This window comes from Mauremys reevesii, linkage group 2 (genome assembly GCF_016161935.1).
Source record: "Mauremys reevesii isolate NIE-2019 linkage group 2, ASM1616193v1, whole genome shotgun sequence".
NCBI classification, from domain to species: Eukaryota; Metazoa; Chordata; order Testudines; family Geoemydidae; genus Mauremys; species Mauremys reevesii.
In genome coordinates this window covers 29,054,061-29,073,753 of record NC_052624.1, presented here as the reverse complement: position 1 = coordinate 29,073,753, position 19,693 = coordinate 29,054,061, and the positions used below count along the sequence as shown (strand labels likewise).

Genomic DNA, 19,693 nt, shown 5'->3' with positions numbered 1-19,693 from the left:
CTAAGGACACAATGGATTCTTTATCTCTTTATCTTTTCAAGTTACACCTGGATGCCTTTCTGGAAGATATGCTTTAGCCAAACACAAGTTATTAGCCTCAATATGGAGGAACAGGGTAAAATTTAATAGCCTGTGATACACAGGCAGCCAGACTAGATGATCTAATGATCCCTTTCTGACCTTAAACTTTATTAATTTACTTTGGTTCAGGCATGAATACTTACATAGTAATGACTCATTGTGTACACGTTATTTTCCAGATGACACCGCCCATCATTTGGTAAAACAATTCCACCAAGTTTACCATCTCCAGCAAAGTGGAATCCAGCATCCGTAGAAAATACCAACAATCGTGTCACATTTCTCCATCCAATTTGTGTCTTAGTGGAAAAAAAGTTTTATGATTTTTTTTCATTTTTTAAAAAACGAATCCCCCCCACTAATTTGTTTAAACCAATGCAACATACACTTAGATTTAAATGCAAGAAGGCAGACATGACAAATATTCAAAAACTAAAATAAGCCTTAAAAAATTAGAGTTAGTTTATGCACATATTTTGCTCAAGTCTGTCCTGTAATATTATCAACAGTAGCACTTGTATAGCACCTTTCATCACAGGAGAACAAAACACTTTCTGACCAAGACTCGTCTGTTCTGCTCTCTAAGAACTACCTGAGTGGCTCAAAGGATGAAGAAACTGCCCATTTCACCGCAACCGTGGCGTTTCCGTAAAACATGATACTGACATAACCAATTCCCATACCACTACGCTGTAGCCCAACGATAGAGAGCATGTTTGGGGTAAAAGTGCACAGTGTGCTCTGGCAAGCCCTTACAGTCAGATGGTAGCAAGGGGACCATTATCAGTTGGTGGATATTAAAGAATCCCCTAGGATACCCTAAGCTGCACAGGTTCCACAGCCAGCACAGAACAGGCCAGAGAATCAGGGGAGCTATAACTAGATCCCTGACATCCTCTCTTCTCCTCTCTACTCCATCCATTGCAAATTGGGCACAGAAGAAGTTTTGAGCCTATAAATATGGGGCTCAATCCTGTAAAATTTCCCGGCCATCTACAGAATTATTACAGGTTTGGTGTCCTAGTTCATTTAAGAAGGAGGGGGAAAAAAACCAAAATATCTATATTAGAATCTCAGAAAATTCATAGTTAAAGCTGCAATTCTAAAATAATGCATTGGCTTCTCCTTTAAATAACAACAGCAACCTTAACGCTGACTTACTAGTTTAACAATACAATGATATTGTAAAAAAGCAATAGCTCGTGCTTGTGTTCTGGAATTTTGCATTGTGCAGGTGTGTATCAGTATCAATAACTGTAGGTGAAATTGTTTGGGAAATAACAGAATGAGAAGGAGGCACATTACAGTCTCTTAGGTTTATTTTACAGTATTATGTTTAACTTAGAGCTTCAAGTGTAGACCCGATGGTTGTACATATCAATAAGTGCTGGAGTTACACTATTGAAATGGCCTGGAGTGAATGTTTTTTTTGTTGGTGGTTTTAGAAGTGTTTTAAATTAGAGGTACTGTGTGACAGAGTATCTACATTTCTATGTCCAGAATGCTAGCAGTATGAAATTTTTACATTAGCTTTTAAGTAAAGGTTTCTAGAATATTTCTATTACTAACAGGTCTTTCCTATTTTTTTGAGAGTGTGGTGAGCAGGACGGAAGAGAAGGTTATTATACACTTAAGATGTCACTTTCTTTTTGTTATCTCTACTGTAGCATTAAGGCTGTAATTACTTGAATAAGGATGACAGAGAAAAAAAGGAGGAGGGGGTGGAAAAAGTGTAGAAAGTTGTGCCCCGGCCAAACTCGAACCAGAACAAACTACTGAGGAACCAAGGAAGTTTTGTAAGCAACTGTTTTCCAAGCCCCCATGCGTAGGTTTTGAACTCTGAATCCACTGATCCATAGAAGTCCTCCAAAAAGTAGAAAAATTAAAAAGGGGAGAGTTAAGTTCCATCTACTCAGTATAAGTAGCTTGTAAAAAAGTGCAATACACAGAATTGTTTTGCATATATTTTAAAAGAAAATTATGAAGGATACATTACATGCAAAAGTCATTTGAGAACACATGTTTTATCTTGTTAAAAACATCCATGTGCCGCAAAGATTTCATGATTTTGACTTTTCTTTTACAGAAACTTCTGGGAAGATAATATTTATGGACTGCCCTCCCCTCCAAAGAGGGCTCATATTCCTAATTTCAAATTTCCCAATAGGGGCCTTCAGTGAGTGGAATGTACCTACTGTATAATATAAGTGCATGCTTCCAATTCTGTTTGCTCTGTCTCCACCTGCTGCCCTCAGGATAAATCTCTCAGTCTTCGTTGGTAAAGTGAAATGTAGATTTGTTTCTAAACTTCAGGTCAACAACAGTGATCCACTCAGATTGCAATAAAATAGTTTGATCTAATATAGTAGTAAATAAAATTGATATACACTTACTCCACAAACTGCAACTTGCATTATTGCATCAAATCCACCTTCAGGAGAATCCAAATTGCCAGAAATGTGTTGTTCACCTACAAGTTTATTGAACCATTCTCCCTCACTGGTAAGGTTGAGCACGTTTTTGTAACTAAATGGACTCGTACAGTTTTGGTCCCCTGTACAAGGGTTCCTGAGTTTGGCTGGTGTGGTACTTATATAAGGCATCACAGTTTTCTCCACAAAGGAGCCAAATCCTAAGACAGAACAACAAAACCCCTCAGTCAGAGTGTAATTCTAGTATATATAGTCATGATGGAATAGTGCACAGTTCAAAAAATTTCAATGTTCCCCCTCAATATTCCAAGTATTCGTCGGGAACAGTTTCTAAACTGTCCTTTACTAGAAGAATAGCAATAACATGAATATTGCTAATTTTTTTTTACCATTTTTCAGACAATCCAAAAACACATCAGTAAATTCAACTTTATTATTTTGAAATCTACAAATGGGATTTTTCCCTTTTCCCACGCCCATAAATAATAAAATCTTTCTTACCAATTCGAAAATCTGAAGTTATTTTCCCCATTTCTGTCATTAGAGCAGTACCAAGACTCTTCACATTCTCTAAATCATCCTTCATGGAGTAAGAGAGATCCATAAGGTAATAAAGATCAATGGGGTAGTCTTCAGCTCTCTTAAATTTTAATGAAAATGTCTGTGGTTCCCCTAAATCAACAAAAATAAACTCCATTCATTACAAAATGCAGAGTAACAGAACTGACATGAAATATATCTTCTTTATCAAAGGTCTTTCATCAATGTCCTAAAAAAAGGTTCACACCAACCATGAATAAGGTTACTTCTATAACTGGAAGTGATTAACTGCAAATTAATATGTCCAGGATTTTCAAAAGTGACTAACAATTTTGCATGTCCCATATGAAACACCTTAAAGAAGCCTGATTTTCAGAAAGGTCTGAAGGCCAACTCTCTGAAATCAGGTCCCTATAGGTTGTCTTATGTTGAATACATGAAAATCTGTGACACCAAAAATCAGTAGTCACTTCTGAAATCTTGACCTACATATTAATTTCAACAAATAATGTTCCTGCAAGATAAGTAGCACAGCTTTTTTTCCTGTATTTATAGCACTAAAACACACAAAAGACTATGGATCTGTAAAATTAAGGAGGTAAAATAAAACCTTAAAGTAAATTAAGGATTGGTTTACCTTTCATCCCTATCTCACCCTCTTGTGATTACTTATTACAGTCTTAAAAACATGGGGTGAGTTTATATAACATGTAATAAAAAAATCCAACAAAGAAAGATCCCCTTTACATGAAAAAATACAAGGATGAGAGACTTATTCCAAGATTCCTTTTTGCAGAAACATTGACTAATATAGTCGACTGAGTGTCTCCCAGTTAAACTAATCCTTAGAATTCCACTGCCAACTCTGGCCAAGGAAACACTGGTTACCAAGATTATTACAGATTGCAGCTTGTCCCTCTTAGATCTGGATAGGCTTCATTAGGGCTCTGTATACCCAGACACTACCAATGTGAAGGTTTCTGCCTGGAAGTGCAGAAACTGACACTTGGAACTTAGGGCTACGCTCAGGACCTTACTGATCTTCTAATGTCTTGAAAAGATTCTACCCTAAGGATATGTCTACACTGCGGGATTATTCCGATTTTACAGAAATCGATTTTTGGAAACAGATTGTATAAAGTCGTGTGCACGCGGCCACACTAAGCACATTAATTTGGCAGTGTGCGTCCATGTACCGAGGCTAGCATTGACTTCCGGAGCATTGCACTGTGGGTAGCTCTCTCATAGCTATCCCATAGTTCCCGCAGTCTCCCCCACCCATTGGAATTCTGGGTTGAGATCCCAATGCCTGACAGGGCCAAAAATTTGTAGCGGGTGGTTATGGGTAAATGTCGTCAGTCAATCCTCCCTCCGTGAAAGCAACGGCAGACAATAATTTCGTGCCTTTTCCCTGGATTGCCTGGGCAGTCGCCATAGCACAGCAACCATGGAGCCCGTTTAGCCTTTTTTCACTGTCACTGTATGTCTACTGGATGCTGCTGACAGACGCCGTACTGCAATGCTACACCGCAGCATCCCCTTGCCTTTGCAAGTTAGCAAAGACGGTTACCAGTCATACTGTACCGTCTGCTGCTGTCATGGGTGCTCCTGGCCGGCCTCGGTGAGGTCAGTCGGGGGCGCCTGGACAAAAATGGGAATGACTCCCCAGGTCATTCTCTTCTTTAAGTTTTGTCTAATGGAGAGTCAGTCCTGCCTAGAATATCAGGCAAGCCTGCTAAAGAACCAGAAAGGCAAACGGCCGCTCCGGGTCAGAGCCCCAGACATCCCGCAGAAATGATGAGCTGCATGCCATTCTAAGGGTGCCCTTACAACAACCCCACCTGTTGCTTCCCTCCTCCCCCACCCCCCAGGCTACCGTGGCAGTTATCTTCCCATTTGTGTGATGAAGTAATAAAGAATGCATGAAATTGAAACAACACTGACTTTACTGCCTCTGCAAGCAGAGATCAAAGTGGGGCGGGGAGGGCGGTTGGCTTAAAGCAAAGTAGAGTGAACCACCATTCTGCACTTGCCCAGTCTATAGCTGTAAAATGGGAATCTGTGATAAGCACAGGCAGGACTGAATCTCCATTTGTGAGTGGGTCTTTGGTTGAGACTGGTAAAATACAAAATGTCCCAGGATATGTATGTTGGGGGACAGTTCTAAATAGCAGCTTAACTTTTTTATTTGCAGCAAAATGTAGCGGTCTAAGTATCTGATTGTGAGCCCTAGTAGCAAGGGGTAGGCTGGGATAGGTGCGACCACGTGGTGCTGCCGACTGGGAGAGCAGCCTGAGGCAGAAGCCTCCAGATGGCATGATATTCCAGGCAGGACTGAATCTCCATTATACAAAACCTAAAGAAGAGAATGACCTGGAGTCATTCCCATTCTTGTCCAGGTGCCCCCGACCGATCTCACCGAGGCCAGCCAGGAGCACCCATGGGACGACGATGATGGATACCAGTCATACTGCACCGTCTGCTGTCCGCAAGGCAAGGCAATGGGATGCTGCTGTGTAGTGCTGCAGCACTGCGTCTGCCAGCAGAATCCAGCAGACATACGGCGACAGTGAAAAAAGGCGAGAAACGATTTTTCCCCCTTTGCTTTCACGGCGGGGCGGAAGGCTGATGACATACCCTGAACCACTCGCGACAATGTTTTTGACCCTTCAAGCATTGGGAGCTAAACCCAGAATTCAAATGGTTTTCGGAGGGTGTGGAAACTGTGGGATAGCTACAGTCGTCAGTTGCCCCTCCCTCCGTGTCCATTTAATTCTTTGGCTTTCTGGTATGCTTGTCTCAAGTCCTTAAGTTTCACGTAGCACTGTGCTGAGTCCCTGTTGTGGCCTCTGTCCATCATGGCCTTGGAGATTTTTTTCAAATGTTCTGGCATTTCGTCTTTTGGAACAGAGTTCTGAAAGAACAGATTAATCTCCCCATACAGAGATCAGATTCAGTATCTCCCGCACGGTCCATGCTGGAGCTCTTTTTTGATTCTGGGACTGCATGATCACCTGTGCTGATCAGTTCTCCACGCTGGGCAAACAGGAAATAAAATTCAAAAGTTCGCAGGGCTTTTCCTGTCTACCTGGCCAGTGCATCTGAGTTCAGATTGCTGTCCAGAGCGGTCACAATGGTGCACTGTGGGATAGCTCCCAGAGGCCAATAGCGCCAAATTACGGCCACACTAACCCTAATTCGAAATGGCAATGTCGATTTCAGCACTACTTCCCTCGTCGGTGAGGAGTACAGAAATCGATTTTAAGAGCCCTATAAGTTGGCCAAAATGGCTTCGTTGTGTGGACGGGTGCAGGGTTAATTTGATTTAACGCTGCTAAATTTGACATAAACTCGTAGTGTAGTCCAGGCCTAGGATGCTACAGAAGGATTTGGAAAACCTTTTACTAATGGTGTTAAATCTAGTTCCCCTTCATGAGTCATACAAGTCGGTTCTACTTTCTTCTTGACTATTTTAAATTACCCACAGGCCAAGGCCATGCCTTCGAGGCTCTGAAACTCAGGAAGACAGACATACTGACTGTTTCCCTTCGTACTTCCTAAATGTGAAACTTCAAGTCAAAGTGCCACCTGCAATGGTAAGTCACTTTAGTTTCGCAAACCCCATGAAGCCACCATTCAAACCCTCACAAAGCTCTCTCCTCCATCTGGCCTGGTCTACACTACGTGTTTAAACTGGTTTTAGGAGCGTTAAACCGATTTAACGCCACACCCGTCCACACTAAGAGGCCCTTTATATCGATATAAAGGGCTCTTTAAACCGGTTTCTGTACTCCTCCCTAACGAGAGGAGTAGCGCTAATATCGGAATTACCATATCGGATTAGGGTTAGTGTGGCCGCAAATCGACATTATTGGCCTCCGGGTGGTATCCCATAGTGCACCACTGACCGCTCTGGACAGCAATCTGAACTCGGATGCAGTGGCCAGGTAGACAGGAAAAGCCCCGCGAACTTTTGAATATCATTTCCTGTTTGCCCAGCGTGGAGCTCCGATCAGCACGGGTGGCGATGCAGTCCGAAATCAAAATCCAAAAAGAGCTCCAGCATGGACCGTACGGATGTGATCGCTGTATGGGCAGACAAATCTGTTCTATCAGAGCCCCGTTACAGAAGACGAAATTCCAAAGCATTTTTAAAAAATCTCCAGACAGAGGCCACAGCAGGGACTCAGCGCACTGCTGCGTGACAAGCGTAACGGAAAGCCAAAGAATCAAATGGACGCTCATGGAGGGAGGGAGCGGGGACTGAGGACTCAAGCTATCCCACAGTTCCTGCAGTCTCCAAAAAGCATTTGCATTCTTGGCTGAGCTCCAAATGCCTGTAGGGTCAAACACAGTGTCCACGGTGGTTCAGGGCATAGCTCGTTAATTTACTCCCCTCCCCCCACCCACCCCCAGAAATAAAAGGGAAAAAAATCCTCTCTTGACTCTTTTAAATGTCACTCTGTATCTACTGAATGCTGCTGGTAGACGTGATGCTGCGGCACTCAATTGCAGTATCCTCTTTCTCCCTCACTGGTTGCAGATAGTGCAATATGACTGGTAACTGTCCTCATCATCAGCCTTGTGGCAGATGGTGCAGCATAATAGGACTGGTACCCGTCCTCATCATCAGCCCGTGAGTGCTCCTGGCTGGCCTCAGGTGAGGTCGGCCGGGGGCGCCTGGGTAAAAAACTCCTGATCATTCCCAGTAGATGGTACAGAACGGCTGGTAACCGTCTTCATCGTAGCAATAGGGGGCTGAGCTCCATCAGCCCCCACCCTTCATGTGTAAAGAAAAGATTCTGTACTGCCTGGACTATCATAGCAGCAGGATGCTGGGCTCCTCTCCCCCACGCTGCTTAATGTCCTGTCTGGACTAGCATAGCAGCTGGAGGCTGCCTTCCCCGCATTATCTCACTAACAAGTCACTGTTTCTTATTCCTGAATTCTTTATTACTTCATCACACAAATGGGGGGGGACACTGCAACGGTAGCCCAGGAAGGCTGTGGGAGGAGGGAAGCAACAGGTGGGGTTGTTGCAGGGGCACCCCCTGTGAATGGCATGCAGCTCATCATTTCTGCGGGATCTGACACGAAGCGGCTGTGCTTTCTGGTTCTCTGATACACTGGTTCTCTAGTACACTTGCCCCATACTTTAGACAGGACTGATTCTATTTTTAGATACCATAAAGGAGGGATTGACTCGGGGAGTCATTCCCATTTTTGTCTTTTGCGCCCCCAGCTGATCTCAGCCAGGGGCACCCACGATAGCAGCAGATGGTGCAATATGACTGGTAACCGTCTCTGCTTGTCTTTTGCGCCCCCGGCTGAGCTCAGCCAGGGGCACCTATGACAGCAGCAGAGGGTACAGCACAAAAGGACTGGTAACCATCATCTCATAGCCAATTTACAAGGGTTTGTAGATGGTACAAAACTGCTGATAACCATCTCTGCTATCATGCAAAAGCAAATGAATGCTGCTGTGTAGCACTGCTGAATCGCCTCTGTCAGCGGCATCTAGTACACATATGGTGACAGTGACAAGAGGCAAAACAGGCTCCATGCTTGCCATGCTATGGCGTCTGCCAGGGCAATCCAGGGAAAAAGGGCGCGAAATGATTGTCTGCCGTTGCTTTCCCGGAGGAAGGAATGATTGATGACATTTACCCAGAACCACCCACGACAATGATTTTTGCCCCAAGGGGCGGGGGAGACTGCGGGAACTATGGGATAGCTGCAGAATAGCTACCCATAGTGCAACACTCCAGAAATCGACGCTAGCCTTGGACCGCGGACGCATACCACCGAATTAATGTGCTTAGTGTGGCCGCGCGCACTCGATTTTATACAATCTGTTTTACTAAACCGGTTTATGTAAATTCGGAATAATCCCGTAGTGTAGACGTACCCTCTGACTCTTCAAGTCTCATTTTGGCAGCTATTACTTTGTCTTGCAGAGTTTCTTAGTTTGCAACTGTCTCAACTAGAAGCCTAACTTTAGTTCTACCCAGATAAAGTAGTTCTTGGATGAGCTGATTCCTAAATCAATTCTCCATTTTATCCAAAAGATGGCAAGACTTTTCATTGAGCCTAACAGATTCCTAGATCTCTGGAGTACTATTATAATTTTCTCTTGTAAGAACTCTGTTTTCCTGTCCAGAAGTTGGCAAGTCTCCATTTCAGGTATGAAAACAGCTACACAACTACCTTGTGGTTTGTACTCATTCATCTAGGTCTGTATCCACTTCTTTGGCCTCCTAGAACACGGTATCTTGTAAGTAAATCTGCAAATCTGGCTGCTGGGCTTCTGCTCTCATGGTTACCAAACCTCAAAAACTAGTTCTCAACTAGTTCAGCCTTTGGGCACAGAGTGCTTTGGTAGACCGCAGTGCTCTCATAACTTTTCATTCTGTGTTTTTCATCTTAACCTCCCTTTTATTATTAATCTACTACTCTATTTTCCGGATGGACACACTCCAGGATGACAGGTCAAAAGCACTACAAAATGGGACAATTATGTCTTAACCTGTAAACTAGTCTTTTCGTAGGAATATATTTACTAATGCAAGCTCCCTACATGTTCTTTATTATCTTTTGTTTTTATCTCAATGTTCTGTGTAAATTATGCCCATAGTATCTAAGCTTTACTCTCATTCACCAGGTTATCTGAGCGCTTGGAGTTACGGGGATGGGACTGCTCTTCTTCAAATCTCTGTGCTTCCTAGTAACAATCATCATTATTGCAGAAAGATATATGTAGCATTCAAAATATCAAATTCATAGATAATACTAAAAGCCTAAAAATATATGAAGATCAGAATTAATATCCCCATACCTGTTCGCAGTTTCAGTACTAATTGCTGTGGCTGGATCTGGGTAATGTCTTCTGGTTTGAGCTTTCCTGCAGTACCTTTGCTACGATTTGTTACCGTTTTATTTTTGAGGACTTCTTGGGTACCTCTAGGATTTTCTATTTGATCTGGAGAGCAGCCCTTACTCTCTAGTGCTGCCAAGTCATTACATCGGGCAGAAGTTGGCTCTCCTTCTTGTAAAAAATTCTAGAAGATATGGTGAAGAAGATCATCAAACTCACAGCAATTTACAATCTGTAACACATGGCTTGAGCACATAACGCTACTTTTTGTATTTACCCCATTATTTTTATGCATCAAGAACCTCTAGAGACACTAGGGTGACCAGACAGCAAGTGTGAAAAATCGGGACAATGGGTGGGGGGTAACAGGAGCCTATATAAGAAAAAGACTCCCAAATTGGGACTGTCCCTATAAAAATCAGAACATCTGGTCACACCAAGAGACACTAGCAATTGTTTAAAAGTGTATTTTAAATGGTAAAATATAAAACTATGAAATACATTTATTTACTAAATTTAGTAATGACGATAGTGAAAAATTTATCCAGTACAGTAGCTTATGGTTAACTTTACTAAAGTCAATCTGTGCATGTGACTGAGGCAAGGTTAAAAAAAAAAGGTTCAAAGTCACTCTTCCAACAGCAACATGAAGTCACTATTCAATTAGCTACTCTGACTGAGATGCTCAAAAACCACCACCAGCAAATGAGAAAATCTGCCTTTCTACAACTAGCCTATAAGAAACTGAACATATTTATTTAATTGATATGTGCGGCAACAGAACTTTAGTTTTGCTTTTTTTGGAAACCTTGTAATTAAATAGTACATCACAGTATTTGGGTAGACTATAACAGAATTACAGTGCTTTGACGACCCAAAGAAGAGCTCTATGTAACTCAAAACCTTGTCTCTCTCACCAACAGAAGTTGGTCCAATAAAAAATATTACCTCACCCACCTTCTCTCTTTAGTGATGTATACAACTCCTGACGCATTTGGGAAAAGTTCAATGAGGAGGAGGAAGAGTGAGGAATGTACTTCTGAACTAAAGAGTCTTGGAAAACTTTGTCTTGAACTAAAGCTACCATCCCACAATACACAAAAGCATTTTGACCTGTAAATACAGTATGAATACATGCACTCATATGGTTTCTAATATGAGGCATTTTTAATCACTGGAAGAAAGGGGAAGTTTTTTTCAATATATAAGCAAAAATTGAAGATATTTATGCACGGCTCCTAAAATGTGTCAGACATATTTATTGATGTGAAACTGGCCAGGAGCTACATGAATCTGCAACCAAAACAACAAAGTTTACTAAATATATTCCAATATTTACGGAAGATGTGTGTGGAGCAGTAAATAAGTAAGGCTTTCTGTCTTAAGTATAAGTCTTATTACTAAAAATCAGGAAACTTACATTATAACTTGCATTTTGGCAGCAACCACTCTAGTTAAAATTGTAAAACACTCTCTATTAAAATTCCTGTTTTCAGTTTTGCATAGTTTTCTGAAACATTCACATTTCAGGTTGAGATTTTCCATACCTGATCCCTGTTCAAGTTTTGTTTTTTGTTTTTTAGTTGGAACAAACAGTTCAACATATGTGGCTAAAACTGTAGAATAAATTGTATGATATTATCTTGTATTATTTGATACATAAGATCTTAAATTTTGCACTTCCTGACTTGAGTGATTAATTACATAACCTTGCATTCTCTCTCTCTTTTTTTTTTTTTTTGGTATGAAACATAAACCAAAAACACCAATCCACCCTAAGAATCAAATACTGAAACTTCAACCCCTTAAACCTCCCCCTCCCAGCTTCCCTCTTCCACTTTGTCTGTATCTAAAATTACCAATCCTCTAATGTCACTGGGAGAATATAATTAAACACATCCAGACAGACTCCAGGCTGGAATGATTTTAAATAACTATGAGACAGATCTCCTAAAGTCTATGTGCCCTTAATATTTGGCAATGAAAGAGAGATCAAAATCTCTGACACTTTCTGATGGCCAGACCTAGCCAATCCAGATTTCATCCATTTATTTAGCATAAGATACTTAAATTGTTCTTTAGCTTTGATTTAGACATTGTAGACACTGAAGTAAAAGGCTACTATTGAAAATCCTAAAATAGGGTAAGAATAGATAGGTGTTTTAGTACCCTGAAAACTAAGGCAAAACATCAGAGAAAGCATTTCATAAATACACTCACTTGCGCTTTGCACCAGCCACAGTTTGGTCCTGCTTGTATACATTCCCCACAGGATTTTGCATTAGCTTTTATACAATCACTTCCACCTATCAGGGAACAAAAATAAATTAATTTAATTTTAAAATATGCTGGTAATCACACACTTAATTTTAAATAAATTCCTCGCTACTAGCCATGTAACTCAAGGTTAATCCAGTTCAAACAGGCCACCAAGAAAAAGCAAAATATGAGCTATTATTTTATTATTATTATTACTGCTTCTCTAACATGTTACCAGGAAGTGCATGAAGGCAAAAGTGTGCTATCTATGTTAAATGAAACCATGGTAAAAATATACAGTTCAACTTTACTTTAAATCAATCTATTGCTGAATTCAAGGTTGTTACAATATTTAGATGTACCTGGTTGGGCAAATCCATCCCAAATCGAGCAAGATAGTAGTACAACCCAGAAGAGCGAGTTGAAATTTGTCTGAAAAATAAAAGATAAGTAGTTGAGCTACTAATATACCAAACGTAGTAGGACAGCATGGTAATATGGACATACAAATGTGATTCAGACATTATTGTGATGACATGCCTCAATTAATCTTGTCGAATAGCTTAGGTGAGTGTGTTATGACCTGGTTAAACAAAATATGATTGTACTTCTAGTATATGCAGATTGGATGTTATACTAGGAAGGTACCACTGTGGAGAGTTTATTTTCAATTTATTTTTTTAAAACTCTCTTGACTTAATACAGTGAAGTTAGAACCCTGTAAGGAATATGAGGGCTTTCCTACGTGAACAGTCAGTTTACAGCAAGCTAGGCTGTGAATCTGCCCCTCCCTAGCCTGCTGAGCACTAACTATCCATGGGAACCCTGCTGATACACACTAACAATTCCTCAGTGTGCTCTGATCTACCCTGCTTTGAAACAGCAGTAGATCAAAGAATACTAACCATTAGCGCAAGTCAGCAGGGTCTATATGGACAGTTAGTCAACAGCAGGCTAGTGAGGATAGACTCACATTCTAGCTTGCCAGAAACTAAATGTTCAGGTAGACAAGCCGTAAGTAGCACATTTTTTTTCCTCCAATATGTATTACTTTGCATTTATCAACACTGAACTTCATCTGCTATTGTGATGCCCATTCATTTTGTTTGGTTAGCTCCCTCTGACCAGGGCCAGCTCCAGGCACCAGCTCAGCAAGCAGGTGCCTGGGGAGGCACCAATTCGGCAGCGGGTTCCTCGGTCCCTCTCAGAGGGAAGGACCTGCTGCTGAATTGCCGCCGAAGAAGAAAGTGGCACAGTGGAGAAGGAGCCGATCACGGCTTTTTTTTTAACCTCACTGCTCACCCCTCTGTCAGATTGTTAATACATACATTAAACACTGCACTTAGTACAGAACCTGGAGATGTCCTGCTGTTACCTTTTGCCATGATGAAAACTGCTAATTTATTTCTTACTCTGTTTCCTGTCCTTTAGTCAGGTTTTGATCCATGACAATACTTTGCCTCTCATGCCAGGACAGCTTCATTAATTTAGTGGCTTCTAGTTAGAGATCTTATCCAAGGCTTTTCAAAAGCATAAATAAATTAAGTCAGTTGGTTCTCCTTTATATATATTATATTATTGACACTTCCGGTGTATTCTAACAGATTTGTGAGTCATGATTTTTCTTTGCAGAAACCGCATTCTTTAGAACCTATCACATTATGATCTTCCCGGTGTTTTATTTTTCTGTTTTTGTTTCAACAAATTTACCAAGTATAGATGTAAGGCTTACTAGTTTGTAATTCTCTGGATCCCCCCTGAAATCTTTTTCTAAATATAAGGACGATATCTACTATCCTCCAATCTTCTGGTAGAGTAGCTGTTTTTAATGAGAGATTGCAAATTTTTGATAGGTTAGCCCAGGGTGACTAAAAGTAGATGATTTAAAAAAAAATTGATTTTTTTAAATTTAAATCAAATAGAGGGGTTCAAAATTGATTTTGATGTTATATCAATCTATGGTAATACCTAAACTTACTATAATTTATTAACATCATTTAATTATAAGAAATAAAATTAGGCAGTACATGTTTGCTGCTAAGTTTTAAAGAAAATCAAACCACTGAGCTGGTAGAAGTCACTGGCTAAACACCTGGAACCAGAATTTGTTGAAATGATAAACAGCAGCATCCTCTTCTGCAAGTGCAGAGAATATTTTCTTTATTTCAGTTTATTCAACTGGTTCAGTTCAATTATTTGCTCCTTCAAAATTAAAACAAAAATGGAAATTGAAAAAGCAGGAAGACTTGGTTTCCCTCTTCCAATTTATGAATAAAAACTAGGTGTGACTAGTTCTAAACTAGCAACTAGTTCTAAAAACCTGAACGACATGGTGACCAAACAAATAAACAGCTCAATTCACTAATTACAGATCATTCATGCTTTGTTTAATAAATTGGTTAATTTTAAAGGCAAAACAAGTTTTGATTAACTTGCTTTTTTTCCCTAATGTATCCAGCTCATTTAAGGTAGCTTTATTTAATCAATACAAAATTAAAAATGCTGTTTGTGCATTTTAATTGAATTTTAATTTCCATCCAAATAAAGCTTGACACAAATCATAAGTAATTAAAAAAAATTGATCTAGTAAATAAGTGTTTTTTCTACCATAATTAAAAAGAATGTAAAAATTAAGAATCTGAATAAATGCAAATTATGTTTCATAATAATAATGATAATAATAAGTTATTGTGTATCCTTTTGGTTACCAAAAAGAAGCATTACATTTAGTGTAAAGGCTATATTTAGCTGTAAAATAACATGATGTAATGGTTAAAAACCAACAAGAATCAATCTTTCTTTAGGTAAAGAATTAAAAAGTACAAATCCAAAACAAGATTAAAATCAATTATTTAAATCAAGGTTCCCTGCTTGCCAATTTAAATCATGATTAATATCAGTAATTTAAAATGCTTCAAACACTTCATACTTAAATTCCATCAAATCTATTGGATGCATACCATTTGGGCCTGGTGATATTACCTAATTTTTATGACCAAAAAAGAGCAGTTATCTCCCTGTGGTGATGACTGATGCACATAAATCATTTAGTTTTTTATAAACATCTTTAATTGGTCTCAGTATCCCTGGTGATCGAGCAGACCCACCAATTTAAACTAAACATTAGAAAAATGTCCTGATTTTGTGGTATGTTGGACTGAATAATAGTCTCTCAAGGAAATTTGGGGAAGCATCATTTTTCAGTTATTTAAAATCAGACTGGGCAAAGGCACTGTATAATATACTAAAGAGAACAGGCCAGCATTTTGATATGACCTAACAGGTTTTTCCTCCTTATTCACCTTCCAGTCAATTGTTTTTTTAGGAAGATACCACAGTGAGGAAAACACTCTTTCCCTGTCATTTCATTTAGTCCATTTAGCATTTTTAGTTGCTACTGAAAGTTTACATACTCTGTACCCCATAAATTAGTTAAATGCATGCACCATTTTCAAAATAAATTACTCCTTCTGCTCTCAGAATGAAGATTGGAGAAGGTCATAATATACTAATCCCAGGTTAGAGTGCAGATTCTAGTGTGTACAATAATGCTTCATAGTCTGTTGGACTATAAATAGATATGAAATGTTTTTATTTCCATGGTTTCATACCATAGGTAGTTATTTGAAGCCCTCCCAGACACCCTGACAGTACCAAAATTAGATATAATGGAATTTAGGCAGGAAGAAATCAAATTTAGTAAGATATTTTACTGTGCAAATGTAAAAACTCAGAGAAACTATTAAAAATAAGACTCATTGATGAGTTGGAAATAAAAACACAAACAATTTTCACATAACTATTTACAAAAGATCTCTCATTCTGAGTGACTTTAAAATGACTTTAAAATTGATCTGAAAATGTCAGGAATCAGGCAAGACAAAAAAGGATTAAGTCTTTTCTTCACACTACAAATCTTAATAAAGACATCCCTAAAAAAATATGAGCAAGCTACATATTATGCACATTTTATAAAAGAAAAGAACAGAATTTGAAAGTTTATAAACCACTGTATCCAGAAAATTATTCGACTTCTAGTTTCCCTAATTATTATGGAAACACCTCGTAGTTATTTCATAGTATTCTAAAATGGAGCATATGGTCCTGTTTTCTCTACAAGCATATAGCCAATCAGTGTGCAATTTCACTTCTTAGGCACTTTAAATTTTCTATGTAATTCTTATCTGGTTTCTCTTCATAACATTTTTAACAGAAATTACAGTATTTGAAAATGGGCTCTGGCTGCAAATTTTCTTTAGCAGCCTTACATTTCTTTGCTGACAGATTTCTTTTAAAAATTGTCTATTTTTCAAAAATATTGGAAGAGAAGAGATTTATTAATATATCTGATGCAGTGGGGATAGGCTTTTTGTTTTCTATACAGGATTTAGGAGCATTTTTAGTTGCTACTGAAAGTTTACATACTCTGTATCCAAGCCTGATTGACAGGGGGATAGGTGCACCGAAGATGGACTGACAATCTTCTCCATCAGGATGTATACTTTTTTATCCAGTTTTATACTATAATGGAAAAGGTTTCACATGCTGCCACAGGAGCTGCATTTCTATCCCCAACAGAATTGCCTTCCCCATCAAACTGCTAACCCTAATTTAAACATTAAAAAAAACAACCTATGAAATTAAGACACAGAAAAATAATTGTGCAGCAGTTAGGTTTCTCTCTCTCTCTCACACACACACACACAAATGGAAAGTTAAGCTACCTAACAGTGCATAATCCTCTAAGTCCCACACACCTTACCAACATCCGATAACTGTACACCAGAGACCATGCACTGCATCCTGAATTCTGCCCCACTAGGGGTGTGCACCTTTTGCCAAATTACCCTCCCAAAAACCGACTATCAAACTTAACATCCACAACTATTAATGTTTGGGGAAAATAACTGGATAAAGGAGTCTGTGCAGAGTGCGATAGAAGGGAAGAGTTAAGGTTGCAGTATGTAGTCTGTGGTGTACCGTACTTGTGGTAATGGTAATAGTGTGCCTGTGGGTAGAGAAAGGTATGTATTCTTGCGTAACTTTGCATTTCCTTGCTTTTGTGGGTTTGTACCAGATATATTGTGCATGTAGAAATCCTTTTTCACAATTAAGTTTTTTGAGTATTCATTTACAAAAAGCTTCAGTTTAAATACAATATATGCTGCTTCTTTTAATTGTATTAAATTCAATAAGTAGAATTAAATTGCTGGCACTACACAGCCTTTACCGTTAGTGGAAATGAGAAATTATAAGCTGATCACCTTTTTAGGGCAGCCTAACTGGACGAAGAGCAAATCCATGCAGACTATATAAATAAGTCTACAAAGATGTGACACACTGTTGAAGCTATGAGTAAGACAGCCTGGAACAGAAACATTCCTGAGGAAGTGCAGCTCTGTGATGAATGTAGTTCTGGGCATAGATTCGTCATAAAGTTAACAACTAAAATGTCTTTTTCCATATATGGGAAGGCCAATGCCTCTCCTGAAACAAGTGGCCTACCCATCCTATACATACTAGTTCACTTCCTTTAACTGTACTGCTTAATAGTTTTTCCATCTGGGCTGTTAAATAAAACATTTGAACAAAGATTTGTATCTCTGATAATTATGGATCCAGACACTCCTAGCAAAGTCACAAGCACCCTCAAGCTCCAAGCGCCTCACAGCACTAAACCACACAATACCAGAATATAATTGATTGCTACAGCAAATGCATGAGGGCACTGTTTAGGTATTTTAAATAAACCACTTCTTTTTTTTTAAAAATCTGCTTTTTCTTAAAATGCTGCTATGATTTTTTTTTCTGATTTAATCATTTTAAGTTTAAAAAGACCAAACCTGCAAAAGATTGAATCCTCACTGCTATTTACTGAATTTTTTCCAGCTATCAAATCATCCGGTTTTGTTCTTTCCTACAAAAAAAGCTTAAACTGTGTCCTCATGAGAACATGATTTAAAATTAGGATTGCCAACTTTCTACTTGCACAAAACCCAACACCCTAGCCCTGCCCCTTCCCTGGGGCCCCGCCCCTCACTCACTACATTCCCCCCCCTAGGTAGCTCTCTCTTCTCCACCCTGACTTACTTTCACCGAGCTGGGGTAGGGGCTTGGGTGCAGGACGGGGTGAGGGCTCTGGCTGGGGGTGCAGGCTCTGGGGTGGGGCCAGGGATGAGGGGGTTCAGGGTGCAGGAGGGGGCTCCAGGCTAGGGGGTTGGGCTGAGGGATTCAGAGTGCGGGAAGGGACTGTGGGTTGAGGCAGGGGGTTCGAGTGCAGGACGGGGTGAGGGCTCCAGTTTGGGGTGCAGGCTCTGGAGGGGGGCCATAAGGTATGGGAGGCGCCTTTGGGCTGGGGCAGAGGGCCATGAGGGGTTCACAGGGTGTGGGAGGGGCCTTTGGGCTGGGGCAGGGGGTTGGCTTGCGGGGGGGTGAGGGTTCTGGCAGGGAGTGCAGACTCTGGGGTGGGGCCAGGGATGAGGGGTTTCAGGTGCAGGAGGGGGCTCTGGGTTTGGGGGAGGCTCAGGGTTGGGGCTCAGGCTTACCTTAGCCCCGCTGCCTGGAAGCTGCCCAAGGCAGGCTAGCCCCCACCTGTCCTGGCTCCAAGCTGCACCACAGAAGCAGCCGGCAGGTCTGGTTCCTAGGCAGGGGGGCCAGGAGGCTCTGTGTGCTGCTCTTGCCCGCAGGCATCATCCCTGCAGCTCCCAGTGCTCAGGACGTGGGCAGTGCGAGGAGCCCCTTGGCACCCTCACCTAGGAGCCGAACCTGCCAGCTGCTTCTGGGGCGCAGTGTGCAGCCAGGACAAGTAGGGACTAGCCTGCTTTAGCCCCGCAGCATCGCCGATCAGACTTTTAATGGCCTGGTCAGCGGTGTTGACCGAGCTGCCAGGGTCCTTTTTCAACCGGGCATTCTGGTCAAAAACCGGATGCCTGGTAACCCTACTTAAAATATTTCTGCACATTAACAACTGTCTAATGGTATTTTAGCAGAGTGTGTGTATGTACCTATTTTACAGAGGAAGGTTTGTATATAGCATTGGGCCTCTGGACACGTGGCTCTCTGAGTTTCCTTGCTATTTGTATTTATCTGTATTGTGTTTACTTGGAAGGCTTTTTAAAATAAAATATAACAGTGAAAAAGTTTTGAGGCTACTACTTGTAATCACTCATAAGGAGTGTTCCACTTGTCAAAAAGGATGAAGGCTCCTTTGTAACATAAATATTTTTTAACTGAGAATGAAACATATGCATATTGTTTGAAGTGCCAGTTCCTGTGACATCTAGGTGCCAACGTTCTCCCTCAGGAAAACCCAGGCATCTTGAAACTTTTTTTCCTCTCCTACATAAACAGTTAGCTATCATTTATTAAATTAGTGGTAGCATAAATGTGCTTGATACAGAGGATAAGAGTACTGGAAATATGAACATTTCCAAGCCACCTCATCCCTTCCCATATGTTCAGCTTGTTGGAAGTATTGTAGTCTTAACACATATAATGTTTGTTTTAC

The 19,693-nt window shown here is 40.4% G+C and overlaps 1 protein-coding gene across 3 annotated transcripts in view; it reads right to left on the bottom strand.

Annotated features, from left to right (window-relative positions):
- The window catches only part of ITGB1 (integrin subunit beta 1), an 82,623-nt gene that overhangs the window by 38,633 nt on the left and 24,297 nt on the right, over window positions 1–19,693 (bottom strand). For all 3 annotated transcript variants that reach the window (XM_039527981.1, XM_039527980.1, XM_039527982.1), the window contains exons 2-7: window positions 12,549–12,618; window positions 12,148–12,233; window positions 9,889–10,111; window positions 3,015–3,185; window positions 2,475–2,713; window positions 225–380 (exon numbers count right to left, since the gene is read on the bottom strand). In XM_039527981.1, the coding sequence (XP_039383915.1) occupies window positions 225–380; window positions 2,475–2,713; window positions 3,015–3,185; window positions 9,889–10,111; window positions 12,148–12,233; window positions 12,549–12,618 (945 nt within the window). The remainder of the gene's footprint in view (window positions 1–224; window positions 381–2,474; window positions 2,714–3,014; window positions 3,186–9,888; window positions 10,112–12,147; window positions 12,234–12,548; window positions 12,619–19,693) is intronic.